Consider the following 14,877-nt stretch of genomic DNA (forward strand, 5'->3'; position numbering starts at 1 on the left):
GAACTAAACCTGTCAACTCACCCATCTGATGGATTTCTAAGCAATGAAACCCTCTAAACCAATAGAGTTTGTCATCTTCTCTAAAATTTATATGCTCTTAGAAGATTGCTTAGAGCAGGTTAAAGTAATTTGGCCCAGATCACACAGCCAGTATCCATCAAAGATAATACTTAAACCTATGATTTCCTGGCTTTCAGGTTAGTTTTCTCTCTACTACAGCTGTATAGTTGTCTCACATACCTTATGATTAATATCAGCATTTACTGTCAAAAATCAATGAACATTCTAAAGTTATTGAAAATCACATGCTAGGATTTTCCCTTGAATTTTAGGGTTAAGAAATGTTTGTGAAATGTCTAACATAGTCTCAATGTTTTTCTCATACAGTTTAAACTTCTCTCTTGTCTTATTTTGAATGAGGAAAAACTGTCTTGCTATCAGTGGCAAAAAAAAAAAAAAAACCCTTCATTTTAATACTGAAAGAAATTGAGGAAGGCAAGACAAAGACTTTGTAATATTCTGATGATATTTGGAGATCACGTGAACTAAGGAACTGGAGATCACTTAAATCTGCAAGTGAATTTAAAGATGATTTAGTCTAACTCTATCTTACTGATAAAATAATTGAAGCCTAGAAAAGTGAAGTTAGGGGCCAAAATCTTACAGGTAGTAAGTAACAGCAGTGATATCCATTAGTCTACACAAACATTTGCAATGTGACTATAACAGAATATAAAATTTCTACATCTAAGTAAGTCAACATGTTAAAAGTGCTTTTTTTCCTTTCCCCCATAAAATCAGGCATTTTCAACATGTTATTTGAAAGTTTATTTGTTTCCATGGTAATTTCTTCAATAAGAATGTTTGTATTCTTTGAATATAAAAGCTGGAAGAATCCTTAGAAATCACTTAGTCCAACCTCCTTATTTTACAAGTAAAAAAACAGGATCCTGGAAAGAAAATATTCTGCCCAAGGTCATTCAACTAGTTAGCAGCAAAACAAGAACTAATACAAAAATCTGCTGACTCTCAATCTAATTTTTCTCTTATTACCATATTCTACCTTCCATTCTCTGACAAACTTAATTGACACTCATGAGAAAAATTGTTTTTCATAAATGTTTATGCTTTTCAAACATGCAATCATTTGACTGAATTTGTGTCTTTTCCTTTTCATATCCAAGTATTTCACTAATATGAATTTAATATAGGTATCTGCCTAGCTATATTAAAATCATGTGATCTCAAAAGAACCAAAAAAATTAACAATTCAGTTCATCAATATTTTTAAGTACCTACTATGCAGAAGGCATTATGCTGAGTGCTTAGAATATAAAGTTTAAAAATTACTAGTCCCTATCCTCAAAGAACTTTTATTCTGGAGAAGGGAAGGACAAAGATATAATCAGTTGCTATAGCTATATGATAACCTGAATAAGGTTAGTCTAATTTTTTTCAGTGAACTGACTATATCAAACAACTTTTTTGTCAAATTGCATACCAATGTACTAAGTTAGGATACTGCTACAAATTCATATAATTATATGATCCTGGGCAAAGTAGTTGACATTTTCAGAGTGAAGGACTCATCTATCAAGTAAGAAGAAGAAGAATAGTACCTGTGACACTTACCTCACAGAGTCATTAGGAGGATCAAAAGAGATCATATATGTGAAGAGTTTTATGAACCAACTGTTTCTATAAAATTGTCACCACATGCTATTTCACAGAGATTCAAACACAATAGGAATATTTTCAACCAGTGAAATGAATATAGCATGTGTACTTGATTGGAATTTGCTAACCATCACATGAATGAGAAATATAAAAATACAAAGTGACAGGAAAAAAAGTCTCATTTCTATTGGCCTATTCAAGGGTTCCTAAAAATTGAAATACATTTTATTTGTTCCTGTTTCATTTTCTTCCCAATAAAAATATTCAATAAGATCAACATTTTTCATTGATGTGACACTGTAATTTAAAAATACAATATAATACATACCAGTTGACTCATAGCCACTGTAGATGATGGGGAAGTGAGATTTGCCTGGAAGAAAAATAAATATAAAGTATATTAAGTGTATTATATCCATGTTCATAATGATTTGTGGAAGGTGAGTATAAAAATTAATCATCAAAAAGTTTCTAAATTAAAAATACATAAGAATTGCTTGACTCAAGGCAGGAAAACTCTTTAGATTTTAAATGTAATTCAAATTAAAATTTAAGAAAAATACACATAATTAGTCAACAAAATTAACTGTGCTTATTGGGTTCTAGGTGCTATGCTAACCACTGGGAGATAAATAGATGTGTGTATGAAGTGAATTTGTGTGTGAGTACATTTATAGGGGGATATATCAGTGGGGGGAGCAAGAGTTGAACAGAGTATTTCAAAAGGCCTAGTGAAATTTTAAATACTTAAACTTTAAAATGTCACTAAGACCTCTATCCGTATATACACATATGTGTAGACTTGTATGTATTATACACATATATACATATACACATGTTCTATGCAGACATTATATACACATGAAATTTCAACCAGTGTTTTTGTGGATAAATTATATATGTGTGCTTAATCATGTTTTTAATTTGCTTATTATCTGTAATATAACTAAAGCAAGACAAATCTTTTATATCTTATTATATTATATATATATATTATATTATATATATATAATATATATATATATATATATATATTATATATATTATATAATCGATTTGTTATCCCATTCTCCCCTGAAGTTTGTCCAATTCTTTTTAGTCCTCCTCAACTTTCCCATGTCTGAGCGTCACTTCATCTTCTAAGCTGAGAATTTTGCCTCTTGTTTTAGTGCGGAGGTGGGGGGGGAGGAGGGGAGGGAAAGAGAAGGGGAGAGGGAGGGGGAATGAGGTCATTTGCCAAAAACTCTCTCTTCTCCTCTCCTCTTAATCTCATATTACTCCTGTGCATTCTGCTACTATTTCCTTCTTTATCCTGTTTCACGCGAATAGGTGGCCTTCTTCCTTGCCAAGGCAAACCACTGCTATGGCTAAACTCCTTAAGAAAGCCCTCTATTTAGATACCTTAGATAACCTTTTTTCCCCTTTCTTGACATTGCAGTTTGTCGTTCAAATTTATTAAATTGAAACTGCACTTTCCAGAAGTATAAATGCTCTCTTCATTAAGAAATTTTATGACATTTTCTCAATCCTCATCCTTCTTGATGTCTCTGTAGTCTTTGCCACTGCGAATCCCCCTCTTCTTGTTATTTTTTTTCCCTTCTAGGTTATTGTGATGCCAATCTCCTCTTGTTCATCTCTTAATAGAAATATTGTTCCTTCTTAATAATCTTTGCTGCATCTTTATCCAGGTCACACCTACATGTATACCCCAAAGTTCTCAACTGAACATTATCTTCTACCTCTAGAATATATTATTTTATTTATGATCTCATTGACTTCCATAGATTCATTGCATAGCCATTGCTATGCAAATGATTTCTCAGATGTATTTTCCAGCTTTAATTCTCTCCCAATCTCCCAACTACCTATTCAACAATTCAAAGTATATACCTCACAGACATCTTAATCTCAATATACCCAAAATTTGATATCATCTTTTCCCCAAAAAAGTTCCTCTTCTTCAAAACTTTATTGTTACTGATAAAGACACTAGCATCCTTCCAGTCAGTCACTCAGGATCACAATCTAGGTATCATCCTCTATACCCTCTCTCTTTTACTCCATCATTTTCAATCATTTATCAAGTTCTATTATTTACACCTTTGTAATAATTCTTGTATGCATCACCTTTTCACTTCTGACCCTGTTACAACTCTGGTGCAGCTCCTCATCATCTCATGCTTAGCTTATTATAATAGGCTGCTGGTCTGTCACCCTGACTCAAATCTTTACCCACTCTAGTATAACCTTTTACCAGCAAATTGATCTTCCCAAATCATGGGACTAACTATATCACCAACTTTCCCCATTCAACAAACTCCAGGTTTATTTTTTTAACATCCAGGATCAAATATAAATTATTCCAGCTTTTAAAGCCTTTCAAATTTATCTTCTTCTTAAATTTCCCATATTCCTACATGTACTTATGATTCAGGTCTCCTTGCTATTCTTCACACAACATTCCCTTTCTTCTAAATGTGAATATTTTCACTGGCTATCCCTAATGCCTAGGGATAGGCTCCATCATCTCTTCCTCCTAGCTTCCCTAACTTCCTTTAAGTCTCAGCTAAAATCCTATCTTCTGAAAAAATCCTTTCCCACTATTCCTCTTTTTGTATATGTCAGATTGAGTTTTTAAATGAGTCATTTTGCTCTAGGGAATTTTTTTCCATTTCATTAATTTTTTGGGGGGGTGAGTTTTTTCTTTCTCCAATTCACAAATTCTGTTTCCCTGCACTTCTTGGGAGCTTTTTACCTTTTCCAATTCTCATTTCAAGAAGTTGTTTTCTTTTTCCACTTAATCAAATTTTTCTTTTAGTGAGTTATATGTCTTTTCTGTACTCTCTTGCATAGCTTCTCTTTCTTTTCCCCATTTTTCTTCTAGTTCTCTTTTAAGGTTTTTAATAGTCTCTTCTAGGAGAGCCTTTTGTATTGGGGACCAACAATTGTCTGGAGACTGTCTGCTATTAGTCTCTTCAGGATTGAAAAGCTGTTCTCTTTCTGAGTAGAAACTATCAATTGTCCTTTTGATTTTCTTACTCATTTTGTTAAAGCCTGTAGGATCTGCCTTCAAGGCCAGGAGGTTACGAGCTTCCTCTGCAGAGCAGTGAAAGCTGTCCTGCTAGCTGGCTGCAGCAGCGAGGTACTGAGTGCTCTGGGAAAGAGTTCCCCACCTGAAAGTAACTCAGGCCTGAGGGCAGAGCTGGGAACATGCCCTGCAAAGAACCCCAGCTGTGTGAGATAATGACTTCCCTGGGGCTAGACGCTGAGCAGTGAGAGTTTCACTATTCCAAGCCAAATCCCGCCCTGGGGCTGTGGGTTTTAGCAGTTGAGCAGTAAATGGATTTGCAGGGATCAGAAGTGTCTCTGCCCCTGGAAGCACAGTCCTGTTGGGGAAGTTCTATTGCCTCAGGCTGAGCCCCCCACTGTGCCGATTAGAGACTGCCCAGGCTGTGCCCCCCTGCCGCAAAGGTTTGTAACTGCCCCCAGGAACTGCAGGATGTGGCTTCAGGGCTGTGTTTCAGTCTGCTGGAGTCACTTCCGGGTTTGAGTAGCTACAGCCAGATCTTGTTAGGTTCTGGTATTTTTTTAGAGTACCCTCTGTTTTAGGCTTTAATTTCTCTGCCAATTTACTGCTTTGTAATCAAGGCAGAGCAGTTAGCCTATAGCAGAGTGGTCTCTATAACTTCTCTAGCCACAGAGATCACCCTGCCCCTGGTCTGCTCAGGACACTAGTCTCTGGCTGCTTGTGTTAGTCTGTTCCTGGCCCCTCAGGAAAACCTTTCCTGGCGATCTTCCAGATTTACTTCAGCTGGTAAATTGTATGCATGCTTCTGATCTTCATGAATTTAAGCAGTGAAGAGCTATTTCTGAGGCTGGATAATAGAATTGGTTATGAGGGGAATGAGAGGAGCTTAGAAAGTCGCATGTGCCTTCTCCACCATCTTGGCTCTGCCTCCTTTCCCACTATTCCTAAAACTAAATGCCTCTTCTCAAAGATTATCCCTGATTTATTTATATATGTCTTGTATGTGTAGTCCCCCATTAAATTCTGAACTTCTTGAAAGTAAAGGCTATTTTTTTGCTTTTCTTTTTACTCCTAGTTTTTGGAGTGTAATTGGAACATCATAAATGCTTGTTGACTGTTTTAGTAATCCTAAAGTTAATTGTGAGACACTGCACTTTGGCAATTGAGCAAAGATTTCATTGGAGTGGGGAGAAACAAGAAGCAAGAAAATCAAACAAATTTATTGCAATACTCCAAATGAGATATGATAACAACATAAATTAGTGGTTATTATATGAATAGAGAGGAGGCATAAAAGAGAGATTGTAAAAATAGTAATTACATTATTTGGCAATGAATGTTGTTGGTGTTCTTTTTCCAAAACACAGCCAGGTGATAAAAGAGTTCAGATCTTTTATTGTGTCCTTCAATATAGCCCAGTTAGCTCAGAGACCTATCTCTCTAAGCCTATCTCTCCACTTGGGTCTAAGAGCTCTGCCCAAATGTCTCCAGATCCAAAGGTTTGTCCTTCCAACTCCAGCCAGCACCAAGGTAGAAGATACAATGAATGTCTCTTGCCTCAAAGATAGGGCTTATGGGCTTCCTCCCAGAGTGCTCCTCTCTGACCCCAGTCAATGTTGCCAAGAAAATTCTCCCAATCTCTAAGAGATTCCTGTATATATATGATCTCCCAAAGGTTAACTCCTCCTTCTGGAGAGAGAGGGATTCTGGGTTATCTCCCAGAGTGCTCTCTGGCCCTAAAGGAGGTGTGAATTCGGATATCTCATACTAAGCCATACTAAGCCCTGAAATCTCCCAAATGTGTGAACTCCATTGAGTACTTAGATACTTATGAGCTCTCTAAAGGTGTGAACACAAGCATCGTTTCTATCAGTTGTACTTAGTACCTTGTTTCAAGTTCTGGCCCAAAATATCTCCTTCTAAGATCAAATCAATCAAATTGAACCATGCCAAATTAGATAATTATTGTCTCTATCAACTCTAATGGCTTAACAGTTTGTAAAGATTCCAACAGAATGTAATAATGCAAAATTTAATGACAACTAAAAATACTGACTAATAAGGTTATTTGTTCTTAGTTCATTATGTTTATAGTTAAATCATTATGTTTCTGATATAATCCATTTGAAAGGATAAATATTATCATGCCTTATGACAAATTGGCCCATGTAGGCTGGCCTTCCTATAAGATGAGTAAGAACTAGAAATACTTGTACTATTACCAACTCTTTTCAACTATCTTAAAGGAAATACTGATTTAGCATCTGTGACCTTGTTAACACTGAATTATTTGAATTATATGAATTAATTGTTTGTTTTCTGTGCCTCAGCTGATCCCACTCTTTTGGGGAAGCATAACTGTTCAATTCCATTACTTCACTGACAAAAGTAGTAAAACACCTTTGTTAATAATGACTAATCAAATATTGGTGTGAGCTAAGTCTACTGTATTGTAATTCAAGATACACTTTAAGATCTAAAACTCCTTATTTTATTTTTAATGCTTAACCTTATCAAGGTTAACCTCTCTACCTGCTCAAGTGATCCCATTCTTTCTCATTATCTACTCTATCATTTCCATGCCATAATATTTTCAATTTCTTCCTGCCTATTGGTTCCCTCCATACTGCCTACAAATATGTCTATGTCTCCCCTAGCCAAAGGAAAAAAAAAAAAAGAAAAGAAAACCTACACTTTTCCTTCCTCGCATTGTTCTATATATCTTCTCTTCTTTGTCACTAAACTTGAGCAGAATATCTATAATCAGTGCTTCCACTTTCTTTCTTTCACTCTCTTCTTAAAACTTGACATTCTGGCTTCTGAGCTCATGATTCCACCAAAATTATGCAACATTACCAAATCCAATGGCCTTTTCTCTGTTATCATTCTCCTTGACCTTGCTGAAGTCTTTGTCACTTTTGAGCATCCTCTTCTCCCTAATATTCTCTTCTCTCTGTTTTTTTGGGGACACTATTCTCTCTTGGTTCTCTGCCTACCTACCAGACATTTCCTTCTCAATCTCCTTTTTTGGATCCTCATGCAGGTAATTACCTCTACCTATAAATAACCCAAGAGGGTTCTAACTAGACCCTCTTTTTTTTGCTCTCTACAATTTCACTTGGTGATTTCATCAGTTCTCATAGATTTAATTTTATCTCTATACTGGTGATTCTCAAATCTACCTATTGAGTCCTAATTTCTCTGCTGACCTCCAATCTCATATTTCCCATTGCCTTTTAGACATCTCAAATTGAATGTCGAGTAGATATCTTAAACTCATCATGTCCAAAATTGAACTTACTATCTTCCTCCTTAACTTCTTCACCTCCAAATTTCCCTATTATTGTAAATGACACCATTCTCCTAGCCCTACAAGCTTGAAACCTACTTGTCATACTCAATTCCTCAGTATTTCTCATCCCTTATATCCAATCTGTTACCAAGGCCTATAATTTTACTTTAAGAGAGCTTTCAAATATGCCCCCTTCTCTCTTCTAAAACTGCTACCACCTGGAATAAACCCTCATCACCTCACACTTAGACTATAGTTTTCCAGAGATCTGACTATTCCAACTCTCTCTCCATTCCAATCCATCTTCTATTTAACCTCCAAAGTAATTTTCCTGAAGCATAGGTCAGACCATAACACTGCACCATTTAATAAACTCCAGTGGCTACAAATTGCCTCTAAGATCAAATACAAATTTTTTATTTGGCATTTCAAATTCCATCATAATGTATTCCTCCTTTTCTTCCTCATCTCTCCAGTTTTCTTATACTCCACTTCCTGCCATGTACTTTCTGATCCAATGAAACTTGCTTCCTTTCTGTTCCATGAACTAGACACACTCTCTCATTTGGGGACATTTTCTCTGGCTGCTGAACAAGACTTGAATGTTCTCCTTTCTCATCCATGTTTATTTCTTTCCCTGCTATCCTTCAAATCTCAACTAAAACTCCATATTCTACAAGAAAGCCATTCTTAATCTCTCTTTATTTTAATGATCTCCCTCTTTTACTTATTTCCTATATATACATATATGTGTATGTATATTTTTATATATATCTTATTTATACATGGTTATTTTCTTGTTTTCTCCTCCTGACCCCATTAAATTATAAGCTCCTTGGGAATTGTCTTTTTCCTTTTGTAGTAATCCCAGAGCTTAGCATAATGTGTGGCACATAGTATGTGCTTAATAAATGCTTATTGATTCATGTATTAGGATTTCCTTCCACTAAATCTGCTTTGTAAGTCATTTCATTAGTTTGTATTGCTGTTACAAAACCAACAGGTAGTCATCCAGTCTTCCTCTGAAGACCCTGAGTAACTTAGAACTCACAAACTTTTGAGACAGATCATTTCACTTTTGGACAAACTTAATTGTTAAAAAGTTTTCTTTGTTTTTTAGTCACCTTCATGCAACTTGTACTTGAATAAACAATCCTTCTTCAACATCCCCAATATATGCTCATCAGTTTGTATTTGAAGCCCTTGAGTAACAGGAACTCATAATGGCAGCCCATTCCACTTTTTTTTTAATCTTTTTTTTTTTAACTCAATCCAGTTCTGAACAGCTTCATGATCAGGAAATTCTTCTTTATACTGATCTCAAATCTTCCTCTCTGCAGATCCTGCCAACTATTCCTTTTGTTTCTTCTGTTTAATTTGTTTTTGACTTCCCACTTTAAAATGGAATAGCAGTAATTTTTTCCCCAAATTTTTGGGAAGCATTCATTTTCCCCAAAGCAATAGTTTTCCTTTATTAAGTTCTTTTTTCAAATCTTCAAAAATCTCCAAGGGTATCATAGGTTAAAGAAATTACCTCCTAAAAAACAAAAACAATGACTTTGCTAGTCTTTGAAGAGATAAGGATGGAAACAAAGCAAACTCTAAACTCAAGAGATTTACATTCTACAATTATAATTCAATAACAATGTTCTCATTTGATTTATTTAAATGACAGATCAATCCTATTTTAAAATAGGTAAAATGAACAATACAAATGAGATTCAATATATTATACAAGTTGAAGCAAAAATGGACAAAAACCAGGAAGACATTTGACTATAGGTTGCATATGAACTGGTGGAAAATTTAAAGATTTTTCACTTTTTTCACCTAAAAGTCAATTTCCAAAACTATATTTTCATTGGGTAGTAATGTAGGTAATCCTATGGCAATATTTATTAGAGAGATCTCAAAGATCTCTTTTGACTCTAAATTCTTGATTATGTGATGATACTACGAATGTATCTTAGAACTCACTAAAAAATAACTTTAGAATCAAAGTTGATCAATCTTAAAATTCTTGTTATGAATTTCTATCGAAAGAAACCCAGGAAGACAGCAACTCTTATTTTTAAAGCTTTTGAGAAAATTTGAGTATCTTTTCTATGAAACTGAATCCTTTAACAATTCTTTACAGTACTTGATACCACCAGGAAAAAAATATAAATAAAAAAGGAAAAATGGGAGGAGAGGGAAGAAAGAAAGCATTGAACTGAATCTCATCATAAAAGATTAAAAACATACACAAAGAACAGTATGAAAAAGTCAAAAATCTTTTTTTCTTGTAAATGGTATACATTTATAATGAAGGCTTCTGTTATACACTAGGTAAGAGGTTTAAAGAGTGAAGAAAAAAATGAGAATTTGAACCCCACTGTGCATTGTGAATATACTGAGAAACATCCACTCTGGCCAACTCAGTTTTTGAGAAACAAGTTTATTCCATTCAAATCATTAGATACTGGGATGGCATATGTACCCAAATGCATTGGCCTTCTCAGTTACCATCCAGAACACTATTTCCTCTCACTCCCAGAAGATGTAAATTTTACTCATCTCAAACAATTGTACTAAAGGATTTTATATCTCACTAGAGCCACGTAATAACAACTATCTTCTATTTAAGGGAACTACTGTATCTGACATACACATACATACAAACATACACGTACATATAAGCATATGGAGCTTTTGTAAAAATTAACTGTGTATCCTTGTCCCACCCCTTTCTTTGGACATCTTTCCCTTCATCCCTCTCCACACTAGCAAACCTATGAAAAAGGATAATATTCTTTATCCATTCTTCTTCCCATTCCATGTAAACTTTTTTCTCATTTTCTCTTTTCTTAGAGAAAAATAATAAATCAATAAATGATAGTGTGATTATGTAATTATAGGCAGAAGGATAGTACTATAGAAGTGATAAAATTATAATGAATAATAATAGCCATCATTCATTGAGCAATTAAAAAGGATAATAATAGGTGAGCACCACTGAGTTTATCAAAGATATCTGAAAGTCTATTGGAGCCTATGAAACAGAAAAAATACAAAAGAGGAATCATAAGATCCTCTTTAGCAAAAACTATATGAACCTATGCCATGACATATCTATAAAGAAATGTTTAATTATTGTTTGAGTTAAGGAGATTTGTTTATATAAATGTAAATATTTGTAAAAAAAAAAAAAAAAAAAGTTTATAAATATAAATATTTGAAGGCCAGGTTATTGCAACCAAAAATGGCACAATGCCCTCAAAAGCCTGCACTTAACAGTCAATGCAGCTTATACATGGAAACAGTAGAAAATGTTCAAATTTCATTATAGGCCACAAAAATTTAGCACCAGTATTTACTAGCAATAATATATACCAAAGGAACAAGACATTTTCAGTGAATTGGGAATATTTCAAAATTGTAGCTCCTTTTCAAAATTTAAAATCATTATATAGTAATAGGACAAAAAAAGGGAAAATAAGAGATGATCAATGAATTTTTTTTATATTGATGTGGAAGTGATCAAAAAGCAAATCAAGTAGTACACAAGTGGCACAAGATTTGCTTAAAAATATAGCAACTTTATATTTGCTGAGGAGAAAGAAACTCAGGAGTAGAATCAATCTAATAAATAACAGAAGTAATGTCAATTGTTAATTAACCTTTTTAGGGAAAAAGTAACACTTTTCCAGAACTTAGCTCCCATACTTTCCAAAATACACATATATACTTGCTTTACTCATTCAAACATACACATATGCATACATTCATATAGGTACTAGGAATATTTGAGATATTAAGTCTTATCAGGGATATTCTACTCCTTAATACAGGACATCACCCAACTCACTTCCCTTTGTCCTCTTCTTTTATCATGGTATATATTTTTTTCTCAGTGATCTCACCAGTCCCTATGAGTTCAATTATCATATCTAAGAAGATAGCTCCAAAATCTCTAAAATGAGTTCCATTTCTCTCCTAAACTCTATCAACAATTGCCATCCCAGACATCTCCAACTACATATTCCACAGACATCTCAAACTTAACAATGGAGGGAACTCATTATGTCCTGTCTGTATCATGAATTCTTGCACTAGAATCAATGGACACTCTAGAGAGATTTAAAGAGGTCCATTAACTTAGATGGGAAAATTTTTTCCTTAATTTTTGGTTTGTTTTCTATTCTTGTGTTTCTAAATTTATTGAATGTCATCTTCTAACCCTTCCACATACATTTACATATGTTCTGGTTTTGTGAACATTGTTTCCAAATCCCTTTTTTTTCCTTGAAATCTGAGTACATCTGAGTAAAGAGGACAAAACCTTCAGTCATAAATTTATAAATTAAAACTGGAATGGAACTTTAAGATCATCTTGACTAAATGCCCCCTCTTTCATTTTACAATTGAGAAAACTGAGATTTAAGAAAGGTAAGTGATTGCCTAAGGCCACACATAGCTAGTAAGTGACAGCATGAGGAATTGAAGTAACTTTTAGTAAAGTAGCAGGAGGACATATGAAGATGATATTGAAAGAGTTTAAATGCATTTAGCAAATTAATACTTGATCTATTTAACTAAGAATTTATCCTTTGTATATATAAATAAAACTATTTTTAAAACTATTGTGAATATACAATTTGAAATGTTTATAACAAAATTACATGCTGGTCAGTGATTTTTCCATCATGCCCTCTTGTCTGGCCCAGATACCAGTGGCAAGAAAGCAGGACTACTAAATCAGCAGCAGTACTGGAGGCTTCTAGACTCTCAGCCTGGGGACACCAGGGAGAACTTGGAAAGTCAGCAGAGAGGGTCAGTGGCAATAGAGTAGGAGTCTGTTGTGCAGTCCCAGCACAGCCCAGGTCAGTAGAACCCCAGCCCTAGCTAGCAAACTAGATCTAGGGTGGGGACACACCTAAAAGCTCCGGGATAGAAAAGAGTGCTTGTCATCAGATTCCTAGGATTTTGGAAAACAGCTGCACAAAACTCCTGAAGCTTTGGAAAATGCACCCTCCACCCTGGAAACTGAGCCCTATTTTAACAGAATTAAAAAGCAGAGTAACAAGCTTAGGAAAATGAACAGAAAACAAAAAAAAAGTTATGATTTCAAGGAAAATCAAAGCACATGCTCAGAAGATGATATCAAAGTCAAAACTCCTACATCAGAAAGCCTCCAAGAAAAATAAGAATTGGGGTTAGACCATGAAAGACCATGAAAGGGACTTTGAAAATCAAGAGTGATAGAGGAAAACTTATGGGGAAAGAAGTGCAAAAATAAATACAAAGAGCTAATGAGGAGAAAAATGCTTTATAAAGCAAAATTGATCAATTTGGAAAGGAGGTACAAAAGCTCACTGAGAAAAATAATTTGTTAAAAAATAGAATTGAGCAAATGGAAGTTAATGACTTTATGATAATTCAAGATACAATAAAGCTGATAAAGGGAGCCCTGAAACTACTTGTGAAGCTCCTTGAAGGAGAGATTCTCCTTGAACCCTGCCTCTGGGAAAGACCTGCCCCAGGGAATCAAGATAAAGTGGTTTCATTCTGTTATGTAGGTGGGATCTGTTGAGTGCCACTCTTAACCTGAGCTGGATATTCCAACCCCATTGAATTGAATATTAGCCCAGAGACACTCATTCAATTCTAAGATTGTCTATTCTGATTCTAGCTCAAACTGCACCCAGCCCCCATCAAGAACTGTCTCCAGCTTCTAGCCTAGGCATCAATTATAAAAAGACCCAACTTGGGACTTGCTCCTTGCAAAGGACTCTCTCTCCTTGACATAGCAGCAACCCTCTGCCTACTGAAATGATATTCTCTTTCAGTATTACTCCCTCTTTATCTCTTTCTCACCTATTTCCCTAACAAGACTTCATACCTCTCTGTTGGGATTTCTCTGCTAGAAACTTTACTTCTCTGTCAGGAGAATTCAGTCTTTCTATTCATGCATAGCAAAGACTGGATTCCCAAAGCCAATAATAAATTCTTTTTGCCAGTCTAGCTTTCTGGGTTTGTAAATTCCTTTATAAAGGATCTCTGCACCAACCAAAAGGTTTCCTACAACTCCCTGAACTCTGCCAAATCCTAGGGGGGGCATAACCCCAAACCTCTTCATTTGGTTCCCTGAATTGAACCTGTCATTAACCTCTTCATTTGGCCCCTTGACCTCCAGAAACCCTGAACTTCATCAAAGCTAAACCAAAATAATGAAAAAATAGAAAAAAAAATGTGAAATATTTCAATGAAAAAAACAACTAATCTAGAAAATAGATCCAGGAGATGAGGATGATTATTATTATCTGTCTACCTGAAAGTTATGATAAAAAAAAGAGCTTGGACATCATCTCTCAAGAAATTATCAAGAAAAACTATCCTAATATTCTAGAACCAGAGGATAAAGTAGAAATTGAAAGAATCCACCAATCACCTCCTGAAAGAGATCCCAAAATGAAAGCTCCCAGGAATATTATAGTCAAATTCTATAACTCCAAGGTCAAGGAGAAAGAAAATATTGCAAGCATGCAAAAAGAAACAATTCAAGTATAATGGTGCCACAGTCAGGATAACAAAAGATTTAGCAGGTTATACATTAAAGGACTGGAGGGCTTGGAATATGATATCCCAGAAAGCAATGGAGCTAGGATTGCAATCAAGAATCACCTACCCAGCAAAACTGAATATAATCCTTCAGAGGAAAAGGTTTCAATGAAACAGAAGATTTTCAAGCATTTGTGATGAAAAGGATTAGAGCTGAATGGAAATTTTGATTTTCAAATACAGGACTCTGGAGAAACATTATGAAGTAATCAGGAAAGTGATATCATAAGGGATACATTCTTTTTACATTCCTACATGGGAGGATGATACTTGTAATTCA

At 34.8% G+C, this 14,877-nt stretch overlaps 1 protein-coding gene across 6 annotated transcripts in view; it reads right to left on the bottom strand.

The window, feature by feature from the left end:
• MLIP (muscular LMNA interacting protein) overlaps nucleotides 1–14,877 on the bottom strand; it is a 382,597-nt gene that overhangs the window by 144,204 nt on the left and 223,516 nt on the right. For 5 of the 6 annotated variants that reach the window (XM_031964713.1, XM_031964714.1, XM_031964712.1 and 2 more), the window contains exon 10: nucleotides 2,006–2,050. In XM_031964713.1, the coding sequence (XP_031820573.1) occupies nucleotides 2,006–2,050 (45 nt within the window). Of the gene's footprint in view, nucleotides 1–2,005; nucleotides 2,051–9,220; nucleotides 9,535–14,877 lie in introns of those variants that run through there. The other variant, XM_031964716.1, reaches the window with a different exon arrangement.

Source organism: Sarcophilus harrisii, chromosome 4 (assembly GCF_902635505.1).
Source record: "Sarcophilus harrisii chromosome 4, mSarHar1.11, whole genome shotgun sequence".
NCBI lineage: Eukaryota > Metazoa > Chordata > Mammalia > Dasyuromorphia > Dasyuridae > Sarcophilus > Sarcophilus harrisii.